The 12002-nt window shown below is 50.4% G+C and overlaps 1 protein-coding gene across 13 annotated transcripts in view; it reads right to left on the bottom strand.

Annotated features, from left to right (window-relative positions):
* CHST10 (carbohydrate sulfotransferase 10) overlaps positions 1-12002 on the bottom strand; it is a 37111-nt gene that overhangs the window by 7033 nt on the left and 18076 nt on the right. For 5 of the 13 annotated variants that reach the window (XM_027767532.1, XM_006166605.3, XM_027767534.1 and 2 more), the window contains 5 exons: positions 10806-10898; positions 9478-9588; positions 8612-8743; positions 2778-2869; positions 771-1005 (listed from right to left, as the gene is read on the bottom strand). In XM_027767532.1, the coding sequence (XP_027623333.1) occupies positions 771-1005; positions 2778-2869; positions 8612-8743; positions 9478-9520 (502 nt within the window). In that variant the 5' untranslated portion in view covers positions 9521-9588; positions 10806-10898. Of the gene's footprint in view, positions 1-770; positions 1006-2777; positions 2870-8611; positions 8744-9464; positions 9589-10528; positions 10782-10805; positions 10899-12002 lie in introns of those variants that run through there. The other 8 variants (XM_027767536.1, XM_027767531.1, XM_006166606.3 and 5 more) reach the window with 7 other exon arrangements.

Genomic DNA, 12002 nt, shown 5'->3' on the forward strand with positions numbered 1-12002 from the left:
GGGCCAATCTGGTAGCCTTTCTGTATATTCCTTGTTTTTTTTTTTTTTTTTTTTTATGACTTGTAACCTTATCCTCCAGTTTACAAAATCTTGCCAGATTACTCCAGAAATCCACCAGCTTCACAGCTGATGACCAGGAGCTGAAGTGTGTCCCATTCCTCCCCTGCCTAACCCATGACAAGGCCACAGTGGCCAGCACTGACCACCACCTCAGGCAGCACTGGGAGTGGAGGAGGACGTAGAACCCGAGACCACTCCCTCAGGGCCCAGGGTCGGACCCCTCAGCTAGGAGCCCACTAGCAGAGACCGGAATTATGCTCCTTCTGAAGTGGAATTTAGTAAACAGAGCCCCTAATTATCACGGTCAGTCCAGACAAACTGGAAGTAATCGAAACTACAGGGTATGAGGTCACTTTTCAATAATCTCATGTGTTTCTGAGTAAACATCAGCTTTTTAAAGCAAGCAGACAAAACTCTGAACATAGAGACTGAGAAAGGCACAAGTGAGGCACAAGAAAAGCCCAACCTGAAGAGTGAGGTGTACAATTTACCAGGCTGGAGCCAGTCGGTCATTGAGACGGCTGGATCCCGCATGTCCAACAGCGTGGTTCAAATTCCAGAACTCGTGGCTTGAGAAACAGTGGACACGTGTGTATGCGTGCACCTCCTCCTCTGACCACCCTCCTCTCCCCTGCCTGGGCCACTGCGAGCTTTCTGGGCACACCCTCAGGGTCTCAGACGGATGTGCACTGGGCACTGCTAGCACGCACCATTCAGGACGATCAGCACTTTCTTCCACTGGGTGTTTCCCACTTTGGGGGTCTGGCAGAAGAGAATCTTGTGCTTGTCACAGACAAATATGCGGTCCAGGACAAACTTGGAGACAGCAGTGTGCGAGAGGTTCCTCAGGGCTTCGTCCCTGCAGACATTCCTGATGAGCTCCAGACGCTGCATGTAGACCAGCGGCTGGGCTGGCCGGCTGCCTGGAACCGTGTTCCCTGTCGGCTGCAAGCAGTAAGGGGCAACATGGCACAAGGGATCAGTAGAGGGAGCCGGGGCAGAGTCCTGTCAGGACCCCCTCCAGCTGGCCTGTCCCTTTCTTACCAGGCACAAGCCCTGCTCTGCTTTCCTTAGAGTGACAGCCCATCTCCAGGCTTTCCCAGGACCGCCCCCTGCCCTGGTAAGTTGTGCAGACTGACTGCCACCCCTGGTCGGGAAAACAAGTGCAACCTCGGGTCATTTGACTTTCCCCCTGAGAAGGCTGACTTAGGACACCGCAATGAACAAGCTCAAGTCCCCAGTGATGGCATGCACCCCTGAGGAGGTGTTAGAAACTAAAAGGACATTTGCAACACGGGAGGTCCTTTGCAAACACGGTTCAAGATCCTGCTGCTCTGCAGGGACAGGGCCCATCACCCCACAATTGCTTATGGGGTCCTCACTGTGCTCAGAGGCAGTTGAGGGTCTTCTCGAGGCCTCAGCTGAGTAAGAAACCCTGTGGCAAAGTGTGTGTGTGTGTGTGTGTGTGTGTGTGTGTGTGCATACTCGAACACACGTGTAGTGGGGGGAAGAGAAGCAGGGCACATCAGCAAACAGCAGCTGTTCCTCGGTGAGTTGGAACTCTCATTGCTCACGTCACAGGAACTGTGCCCCCAGATAGACCCACCTGGCTCTCCACAAAGTATCCCGAGGGCACCTCTGAATAGCGAGGCCATTTCCCCAGACTATTCTTCAGCCACCTCTACAGGGGCCCCAATTCTCAGCATTTTGAACACTTCTGCTACTGCATCTATTTCTTCCCTTAAAGCTACACAGAACTTCCAATTTCCAAGCAGATGGTCCCCCAAATTACTGGGGGGACCAAAATGCCCTCGCTTTATCTTTGAAAATGCAGTAAGCTTGGCAGGGCAATCCACTTATGGGCTGGTTGTAACAAGCTGTCCTCCCTGGGGAGGATGAAGCTTGAAGTGTCCTGCAAACTCCCAACAGCACTCTACTCTGACGGGGTGTACATTTCTGTTTTGACTGGGCTCTCATCTGTCGTTCCTATGTGAACCATGGACAGAAACCTTCTCCTTCTCTACGCTCACTTTTGGGCTGACAGGTATCCTCAGAGCCTGCTGCACCTGTTCTGTTTTTTTTTTTTCTGGCACAAGTGAGACCTCTAAGTCCCAGATTGGGCAAGTTTAGCACTGGAGAGGGAAACTTTTAGAGCGAATTCCTCATGCTGGCTAGGGGATGGTCAGGGATGCACGTGCCAGAGGAGCCTGAGCAGAAAGGTACACCACCAGAATGGCGGGGAAGGGAGAGCTGGGTGCGCGTCAGCAGCCTCGGGCTCTGCACTCTGCGGTAACCACGTGGTTTGGAGGATTTGCCTTTTCCTGACTCGGTTCTTGTGTCCACACAGTTGGGAGGTGGGATTGGCTGCTCTGCTGCCCGAGCTCCTTCTTGTTCTGACACCGCATGAGTCTGGCTTGGACACCATTTCCCACTCCCCAGCACATCCCACCCCCCTGGTGGGGCTCCCATTCAGCCAGCAAGGAACTCGGCAGGACCAACATCGGCCATGTCCTCGCTCACGATGCACGCGACGCTGCCAGGACCTCGTGCCTCCCTGAACGGGAGCTCCGGGTGAGCTGAGACGGGCAGAAGTGACAAAGCAACTGCTACAGAGGACGATGTGATGGCAAGTGGCAACCAGCCAGAGGGGAGAGCACACATGGGGAAGCCTGAGCTTCTGAGGGAAGGGGCTAGGGCTCCACCTGGCTCATGCCCACCTTTGGCTCCTCAGGAAAGTGCTTCTCTTCTGGCAGCTTCCCCATCTCCGGCACAGTCGTCAGGAACAGAAACTCCTGTTTGGCGTTATACACTGGAAGACACAGAGGTTATAATGTCTCTGGGGGAGGAACAGGCACCTGTGGATGACTGGGACAAAACAGAGACCAGAAATAGGTCCAGAAAAGGATGCCGGACTGATTTCTGACAAAGGTACTACAGTGATTCAATGGAGGCCACTCTTATTCAACCAACCATGCTAGAGCAACTGGGTGTTTACAGACAAAGAAATGAAGATTCATCTAAACTTCATGCCTTATTCTAAAACAAACTTGGTGGTCAGCAGGTGGTATGGTAGTTGGGGCAGGGCGCTGGACTCTCACACGGTCAACTGTGGTCTCAGTCTCAGACCTGGGGGCTTTCACTCTCTCTCTCTGGCCCAACTGAAGACATACAATAACAATAAATAAAATTAAATAAATAATTCTTTTACAAAATGAACTTGGATGGCTCATAGACATAAATATAAAACATAATACTATAAAACTTGGGAAAAAAAACCCAGGATATCACCTTTAGAAAAATTGATAAACGGAACTTCGTTAAAATTAATAAGTTTTGCTCTGTGGAAGTCCATTTAAACAGGAGGAGACATTTGGGAGAAAATATTTTAAAACTACCTATTTGACAAAGGACTCATATCTAGACTACGTAAAGAACTCTCAAAACTCGAAAAGCCAAATGATCCCATTAGAGAATGAGCAAGACATACACAGGCCCACCACTGTGCATGACTCGCCAATCAACAGGTGGAAAAATAATCAACATCACCAGCCTGGAGGCAGGTGCAAATGAAAACCAAAATGAGCTGTCACACACCTATCAGACTGGCTATGATTTAAAACAAACAAACAAAAAAGTGAAAACATCAAATGCTGGTGAGGATGTGGAGAATCTTGACCACTCACAAACTGCTGGTACAGAGTAAAATGGTACAACTCTGGAAACTGGCAGCAAAAGCACATGACGACCACATGACCCAGCAGAGGCACTCCCTGGCTTTAATCCAGGGAAACCACACGGAAGCCTGTAAGCAAATGTTTGCAGTAGTGGCGTTTTTAACAGACACAAATTGGCAAGAGTCCAGATGTCCTTCAACATATGAATGATTAATAAATGGCAGAACAGTCTTTTTTTGGGAAATGTACACAGTAATATAAAGGAATAATCTCCAGGTAATGAAGCTGTGTGAAAAAAACTTAATTCTGTAAAGTCACACATGAAGATATTTTGGAGAGATTTTTCACTATAGGGCGCGTGTGCTCGCCAGAGAGACAGAGAGAGACATAGAGACAGAAAGTGAGAAATCACCCCCCGGGGGGATGGTCATGCCGCAATCCCTTCTCCTCCATTCTCCTCTCGGGATCTTGGGCATGCACACACACACGCCCGGCGTGAGTTTTAAGCCACCGGGTCCGGGACGCGAACCGCGGTCAACTACGTGGGAGTCCAGCGACATAGCCATTACGCTAACTGCTGGTTCCCATATGAAGATATTTTAAAGAGTTCAGGCAAAAAAAGGAACAATGGAATTAAAGTGTAAGTTTATTGCATCACAAAAAATTTTTGAAACCCATGCATAATATATATTTTCCATAACTTATTGAAGACCTCTTGTCCTGCGCACAGAACACATTTTGAAATTATGGAAAGGAGAACAGATGAGTTCCCCTGGCTGGGGGCCAGGCGTGGCACAGGGCGAGGGATGGGTGTGGCTCTAAAGGACACAGGAGGGGTCCCTGCGGGGCTGAGAGCACCATTTACACCTTGATTGTGCCCATGGCCATAAGCTGACTGAGACAGGGCACTGGGTCTTAGCTCAACGTTACCATCGGGGGAAACCAGCAAAGGGCAAAAGGATCTCTGTGCTATTTCTTATGACTACATGTGATTCCACGATGATCTCGAAAAGGAATGAAAGGACATGTTAGCCCCAACCCAGAATACCTGAGACTTTTTATTTTTTTAAGAGGTTTTTGCTGAAGGGCGTGTGCGCTCACCAGACAGACAGAGAGAGACAGAGAGACAGAAAGCAAGAAATCATCCCCCAGGGGGGATGGCCACGCCACAATCCCTTCTCCTCCATTCTCCTCTCAGGATCTTGGGCATGCACGCACAGGCGCCCAGCGTGAGTTTTAAGCCACCGGGTCTGGGACGTGAACTGCGGTCGACTACATGGGAGTCCAGCGACATAGCCATTACGCTAACTGCTGGTCTCAATACCTGAGACATTTTTGATGAGAAGGCACCTTCAAAGCTACAAAGATGCCTCGAGCATTTTCTTCCTTCTTTCTTCCTTTTTTCCTTCCTTCTTTTTTTTCTTTTCTTTCCTCCCTTCCTTCCTCTTTTCCTTCCTTCCTTTTTTGCCATCCCCAACAGGGGCTTCATGCCACAATCCATTTCCGGTCTCAGCTGGCCTGGATCACAGGCACACATGCACAAATTTGGCTCAGAGGGGGTGACCCTGGAACACGAATCTGGACCTTCCCAACATGGGTCCAGCTGCATCACCCATGTCACCACTGGGCCCCACAAAGACGTCATTTTTGATTCTGAGTCTAAACATACCATATCATCAAATTCCCTTTGCTGACTGAGACAGATCTTTCTACAGTAACATCTAGCTAAAAGATGTATCAGTGCACGCGACATGGACTGCTTAACTGTCAAGTGAAGATAAGCCGTTGCCGCGGGAAGCACCGTGGCTGCACCGCTGAGCGGGAGGCCACAGCACTGTAAGACGTGATTGCTGCTCATAGCAGCCGTTTAAGACAGAGGAGCTCTTCCTGTCTGCTCTTGTGGTGGGGAACTGATGGAGGACGGTGGTGAGAAGAAAACCCACAGGTCCGCCAGCCCAGAGGACAGAGCCGGGAAGAGCAGTCTGAAGATACCCACGTTGTCCTTGTCCCCTGAACACAGAGGCCAAGGATTCTCCTCCCAGTTTACAGGAACTGGGACTTCATCAGGGGATTCCACTGTTAGAAGCTTTCGGTACACAAATACTGTGGCCACGTGTGGAAGGGACACCAATGAGAAGCCGCCACAGCCCCACACTATGGACGTCTCTTGGTTTCCTGGTGCACCAGCGGTTTAGCTGCCTTCATGGAGAGAGGAGCCAATGAGGCCCTGGGGCTGGGCTCACTCTACCTCAGCACTGGGGCAGGGCTCGAGGTGGGTGACACCCATGCCCTCTGACAGTCTCTGGGACGGGTGCTGAGGGTTTAACTTCTCTTGGATGGTTGACCTGTTAACCACCCAGACTGGCAAGGCACCCTGTACGCTCACTGCCTTCACTCAGAACTCGGCCAACGACATCTATCGTGACCCAAACCAGGTGCTTTGGGACAATGACATGACAGCCTGTCCAAGATGGGCCAGTCTCAACAGCCAGCAGCTTCCTCACCTCCTTTTGGGGCTAAGGGTTTACCACTGTCTGTGCACTGGCTCTGAAGCCACCAGAGGTGACCTATACCAGCACGACTCCCGTTTCACCAACCACAGCAACCACATAGCCACACTGAACCTCTGAGGCAGGCTGTCTCCTACCAGTCACCCTGCAGCAGGTGGCTGGAGGAGGCGGCGAGCAGGACCAAGGATAGGGACGAACGAAGCCCTCCTCTCCAGGCCGAAATCCTAAGGTTTTTTGTCTTCACAGGTTTCACCTTTTAGACCTGTTAATTTTTTGTTCCCTTCCCTGAAACTTTCTCAAGTGTCTCCACTTTTCTGAAACTACCTGGCATAAAACTTTCCACATCCTGACTCCCTCCCTTATCAGACACCACTGGGGCATGGGGCGTTCCCTAGAGGCTATTCTGCCAGGACGGTCAAAGCTTTGATTAGACGAAGATGCAGTGCATTCATGCTGGGAAAATTCATTTTGTATGCTATAAAGATACACAGTCATTAAATGTAGAAACATAAGATAAAGAAATAAAAAAATATGCAAGGGCACATATTTTATCTCACTATTATTGATGAAAGCCTCAGAAATATATTACACGTACTACTACGTATATCTTTCTCTCTTCTCCTCCTTCCCTCTCTCCTTTCTTCTTTCCTTCCTTTTGTCCATGAGCAAGAGAGACAGAGACTGCACCCCCAACAAAATTCTGATGCCAGGATCCACACCAGGCTTACTCACAGATGGTGGGCACGCACATACTGATGTGACCTGTCAACTGTGCAGAGTGTCTCGTTTCCCTGCCAAGCCACTGCCCAGCTCCAGGCTCTTACTTGGTTAAACAAAATAAACCATAAGCAATTTAACCTCACGCCCTGCCATCTGAGTGTCTTCTTTACAGGGAGGGATCTCGAGCAGCATCTGCTTCTTACTCTGGGCAGCTCTTTGTTTTCATTTCCCAGCCATGTTCCACATCTGTGGTTCTCCACTGGGTCCCACTCCCAGAGATGCGAGTCCCCTGGGCTCCAGGCAGCGAGGTTCACAAAGACCCCTGAGGATGCCAAAGTGCCTGTGGGGTGAGAAGCACCCTCTGGGTCCTAGCGAGGGCTCGCATGGGCTCGCTGTTCTTGGCGGCCCTGGACTGTGCTGAAGCTGCTGCATAAATGTCCACACCGTCTGACAGAGACCGCCATCGCACATCCCAGCCACCGAGACCCAACCTCACCCCTCTGCTGGAGCCTGTGGACCCAGTGTGAGGCGAGCTGTGACGCTCCTGATGCCCCGGTCACCCCAACACCTGCAGGTACAACGCCACCTGCCTGCTGCTGTGCAGACCTAGTTTCCTCACGAGAGCTCCTGGCAGACAGGGTGGGGTCTGTGATGACGCCAGCCAGGGCCCAGCACTACCTGCCTGAAAACCATTACTGAGTGCAGACTTCAGAGCTGAGGACCTCCACGCAGGGCTAATGGAAGGGCTTCCCTTGTCCCCCTGCAGATCTGCCTTCTAATCTTGTCATTCCTGTACAAGTGGGATGGGTAGAGAGGATTGGGGGGTGTGTGCCTGGGAGCTCTCTGAGGGGACAGAAGCCTGGAGGCTGGACGCACCATGTTCCCAGGCCAAGCCAGGCCAAGAGTCGCTACAAATGCACCATTTCAACATCTCCTAGTGCCTTGCCTTGGGGTTAAAGAGCACCGGCCACCACAGCCCCGTGCACACACTCAGCACCTCAGAGACCAGAGCCCCTCTTCGGATGCAGGAAGTGAGTCCATTTTGCAGGAAACACATTAAGGCTCAACTGTGTAAGCAACTGTGCTGTCTGGTGCACAAACCAGAATCAGCTCCTCTGGGACTGAACTGGATGCTTTCACGCCCCCATCTGAATGCTTCTGTTCAGGGAAGGAGACATGAAAAATCCTCCATGATGACCTGACACCACATATTTGAATGGCTCTCCTCCACTGCCCTGAAGGTGACCTTCAAACACCTGGCCACCAGTGCAGACACCAGCTGGCATGCAGGCATGCTAAGCAATAGTGACTGTGTCTCTCATGATGAGAGGAGGCAGAGAATTCCTAAGCTTCGAGCCTCCAAGACACGCTGATGCACGGTGCATGGTACTGCTGGGAGGAAGCCCCGCGACCTGCTTTTCAGCACCATGCTGGCATTGGCCAGAGACAACACCTTCCGCCTCCTAGGGGAGATGCTCAGGAAGAACCTTCTGTCCCGCTCCACTGCTGCCCCATCTGTAAAAAGGATCCAAACGCCACGCGTATCCTTTGATCCAGTCGCTGTGGTTACCTGAGTAGGTACCTAGGAACAGTATTTCAGCCAAGTTTCAATTAGCCAAACTTCATCCTGCCACGCAGCATACCTACCATCCGGGTCTTTAAAGGTCAAGGTGATGAACTTGCTGGCCACCATGAACATGAAAATCACCCAGAAGCACGCAGCCAACAGGAGCCACTGGTGGTGCATGTTGTCAAATGGCAGCCATTCAACGATCCTTCCTGGAAAACAGAAGGGAGACGCCCCTGCAACTTACAAACACATCCATTCACAAAAAGTAATTGAACGAACAAGTGATTACAGTTCATAGCTTCAATACAAATAATTAAAAAAATTTTCCGTTGCTATGATGGGCATTTTGACTTGTTTTTAAGAGATATTTTTTTGCTATAGGTGCGTGGGCTTGCCAGACAGAGACAGAGAGACAGAAAGCAAGAAATCGTCTCCCAGGGGGGATGGCCATGCCACAATCCCTTCTCTTCCATTCTCCTCTCAGGATCTTGGGTACACATGAACATGCGCCCGACGTGGGATCTGAACTGCAGTCTACTCTATGGGAGTTCAGTGATGTAACCATTACGCCATCTACAGGTCTCGCATTTTGACTTGTTTAACACCTCATGTTTAATTGTAACAATAAATGATCAACTTAATCATCAAAACAAGCGTGAAGCACCCTAAATGAAAGGATGCCATCTCTATTTGGTTTTGGAAGACAGGATGAGATTTTACTTCTATAGATTTGCTGCCTGACTCCTATCTGGCCAGGCTTGGGTTAGCTAGGGGAGCAAGAGGTCTGCGAAGAACCAGACCTTGGCCGGAGATGGCGTGGAGTGTGCAAAAGCCACAGTGAGGTCATTATGAGCAGGCCGTTTACAATCCTGATGGGCTGTCATGTAACCGACCAAGAGAACCTCTGAAGGAATGCACGCCGGCCTTCACCTCATTCACTTGCCTGCGAGGGCCTGTGCGGAACCCTGGGGCTGAGCGTTTCTCATGCTCTCGTCACGGCCTGGAGCGACGCGGGGCACAGCCGTCTTCAGCCCGTCACAGAGCTCACAGCCTGCTGTAGGGGACACACAATGAACTAGGAACTCACAGTCGATTTTCCACTAGAGAGACAAAAAGGATGCTTCATTTCATCTTTCTTAAGCTTTTTATTGGGGCCCTCAGGTGAATGGTGGCTAAGGCACTGGACCTCCACATGGCTGACTACGGCTCAAGTCCCAGGCACAGTGGCTTAAAAAAATCACATCCGGTGCATGTGCCTCATGCCCAAAATCCTGAGAGGAGAATGGAGGAAATAGGATCGTAGTGTGACCATTCTCACTTTCCCTCTCTCTGTTTTTCCAGCGAGTGCACCTGCCCTATGACAAATTCTAAAAAACAAACAAACAAACAAAACAATAACAACAACAAAAAAAACCTCATTATTATTTTTTAATTGTTAGACAGGCACACTTGCCAGAGAGAGAAGAGACCCCCTCAATGGGGGATGGTCCATGCCACAATCCTTTTCCCCTCATTTCCATCAAGATTTGGATGCACATGTACTCAGAGTGTTTTTCAAGCTGTGGGATCCTGGATTCAAACAAAAGTGGGCCATGAAAGATCTGGCTTCCTTTGCACATGCTTAATCACTGAGCTAAGGGTCTGGCCCCGCATCTCACCTTTAACACAATGCTTCCTCAAGATTACCAGACTATTTAACACCACACTGGGCTGGGCTGGTTTCTGCCATCTGAGTGTGGCCATCTATCACTTCTTACTATTGCCAGAGAGTGTAAGCGCTTGCCAGAGAGAGGCAGAGGGAGAAAAAGAAGAAGAGAGAGAGGAAGAAAGTGAGAAAGCACCCTCAATGGGGCGTGGGCACACTGCCATGCCTTCTCATTTCTCCCTCCTCTCGGGATTTCGGGCATATGTATACGTGCACCTGGCACGTCCTTCAAGTCTCGGGGTCTCTAACTTGAGCTGTGCAGTTGACTCTGTGGGATCTAGCTCCTTACCCACCATGCCATGGGCTGGCTCCATCCATCACTCCTAAGAAGCAGGGAGAACTGGTCCTCTTCATATGGTACTGGTGGTCAGGGATCTCAGAGCGCTTTGAACCCCACACAGTCAGAGCTCAGCGAGGACACAGGTGAATGACTCCCCTCATCATCTCAGCAACGTGTATGTCTTAGACTCTCACGGAACCAGACATCTGAAGTCCAGATCCCTTCCACAATACCTGAAGTGGTTACCCGGCCTGCTCCTGAATATAGCCTGAGAAGGGGAACTCACCACCTGTCGGGCCGCCCGTGCCATTACAAGGTGGTGCAGAAGCTCCCGCTAGAGCTCAGTGCACTTCTTGGGTCACCATATGGGGCTGCCAGACTAAACAAACAATAATACAGGGTGTCAGGTAGGTTTACATTTCAGATGGATGACATATAATACTTTTAGGTTTTTTTTTGTTTTTTGTTTTTGTTTGTTTTTTAGTTTGCTTTTTCTTTTTTTTGAGAGGTTTTTTTCCGCTATAGGGCGCGTGTGCTCGCCGGACAGACAGAGAGAGACAGAGAGACAGAAAGCGAGAAATCCCCCTCCAGGTCACGCCACAATCCCTTCTCCTCCATTCTCCTCTCAGGATCTTGGGCACGCACACACACACGCCCGGTGTGAGTTTTAAGCCACCGGGTCCGGGATGCGAACCACGGTCGACTACGTGGGAATCTAGCGACATAGCCATTACGCTAACTGCTGGTTCCCCATATAATCCTTTTAGTACAAGTATGACCTTGATACTGCATGGGACTTGCTCATACTAAAAAAAAAGCTGTATGTAGTTTTCTGAAATTCAAATTTAACTTAGTGCCCACTAGTCTACCTGGCAACAGCAGCCAGCAAGGGACAGATCTAATCCCCCTTTACCTGCCTGAAGCCAGCTGCCCATTCTTGAACTAGTCTCCTCCTTCTGCCTCCAGGGTTTAAATCTCTGCCTCACCGCCCACTGGCTCTGTGGCTGGCAGTCACTTGACCTCTCTAAGCCTCAGTGTCCATTGTGGTTACAAGGCCCTCCTCCTCCCAAGGGGCCGTGAGGATTAAATGAGGGGATGCAGATGAAAGGTGAGCGCCCATGGGCCTGCAGCAGACTTCCATAGGCATAAGCTGCCCGTCCCTCGCAGCCTTTGGGACTTCCTGATGGAGTCTATACCCCTGTATGAGGTTGTTGGAAAAGTGATGATGTACTTTTTCTATGAAAAATGTGTCATGGGACCAGCAGTTAGCGTAATGGCTATGTCACTGGACTCCCACATAGTCGACTGTGGTTTGTGTCCCGGACCCGGTGGCTTAAAACTCACGCCGGGACGTGTGCGTGCATGCCCAAGATCCCGAGAGGAGAATGGAGGAGAAGGGATTGCAGCGTGGCCATCCCCCATGGGGGGTGATTTCTCGCTTTCTGTCTCTCTGTCTCTCTCTGTCTTTCTGGTGAGCGTATGT

Source organism: Tupaia chinensis, unplaced genomic scaffold (assembly GCF_000334495.1).
Source record: "Tupaia chinensis unplaced genomic scaffold, TupChi_1.0 Scaffold144276_1, whole genome shotgun sequence".
NCBI classification, from domain to species: domain Eukaryota; kingdom Metazoa; phylum Chordata; class Mammalia; order Scandentia; family Tupaiidae; genus Tupaia; species Tupaia belangeri.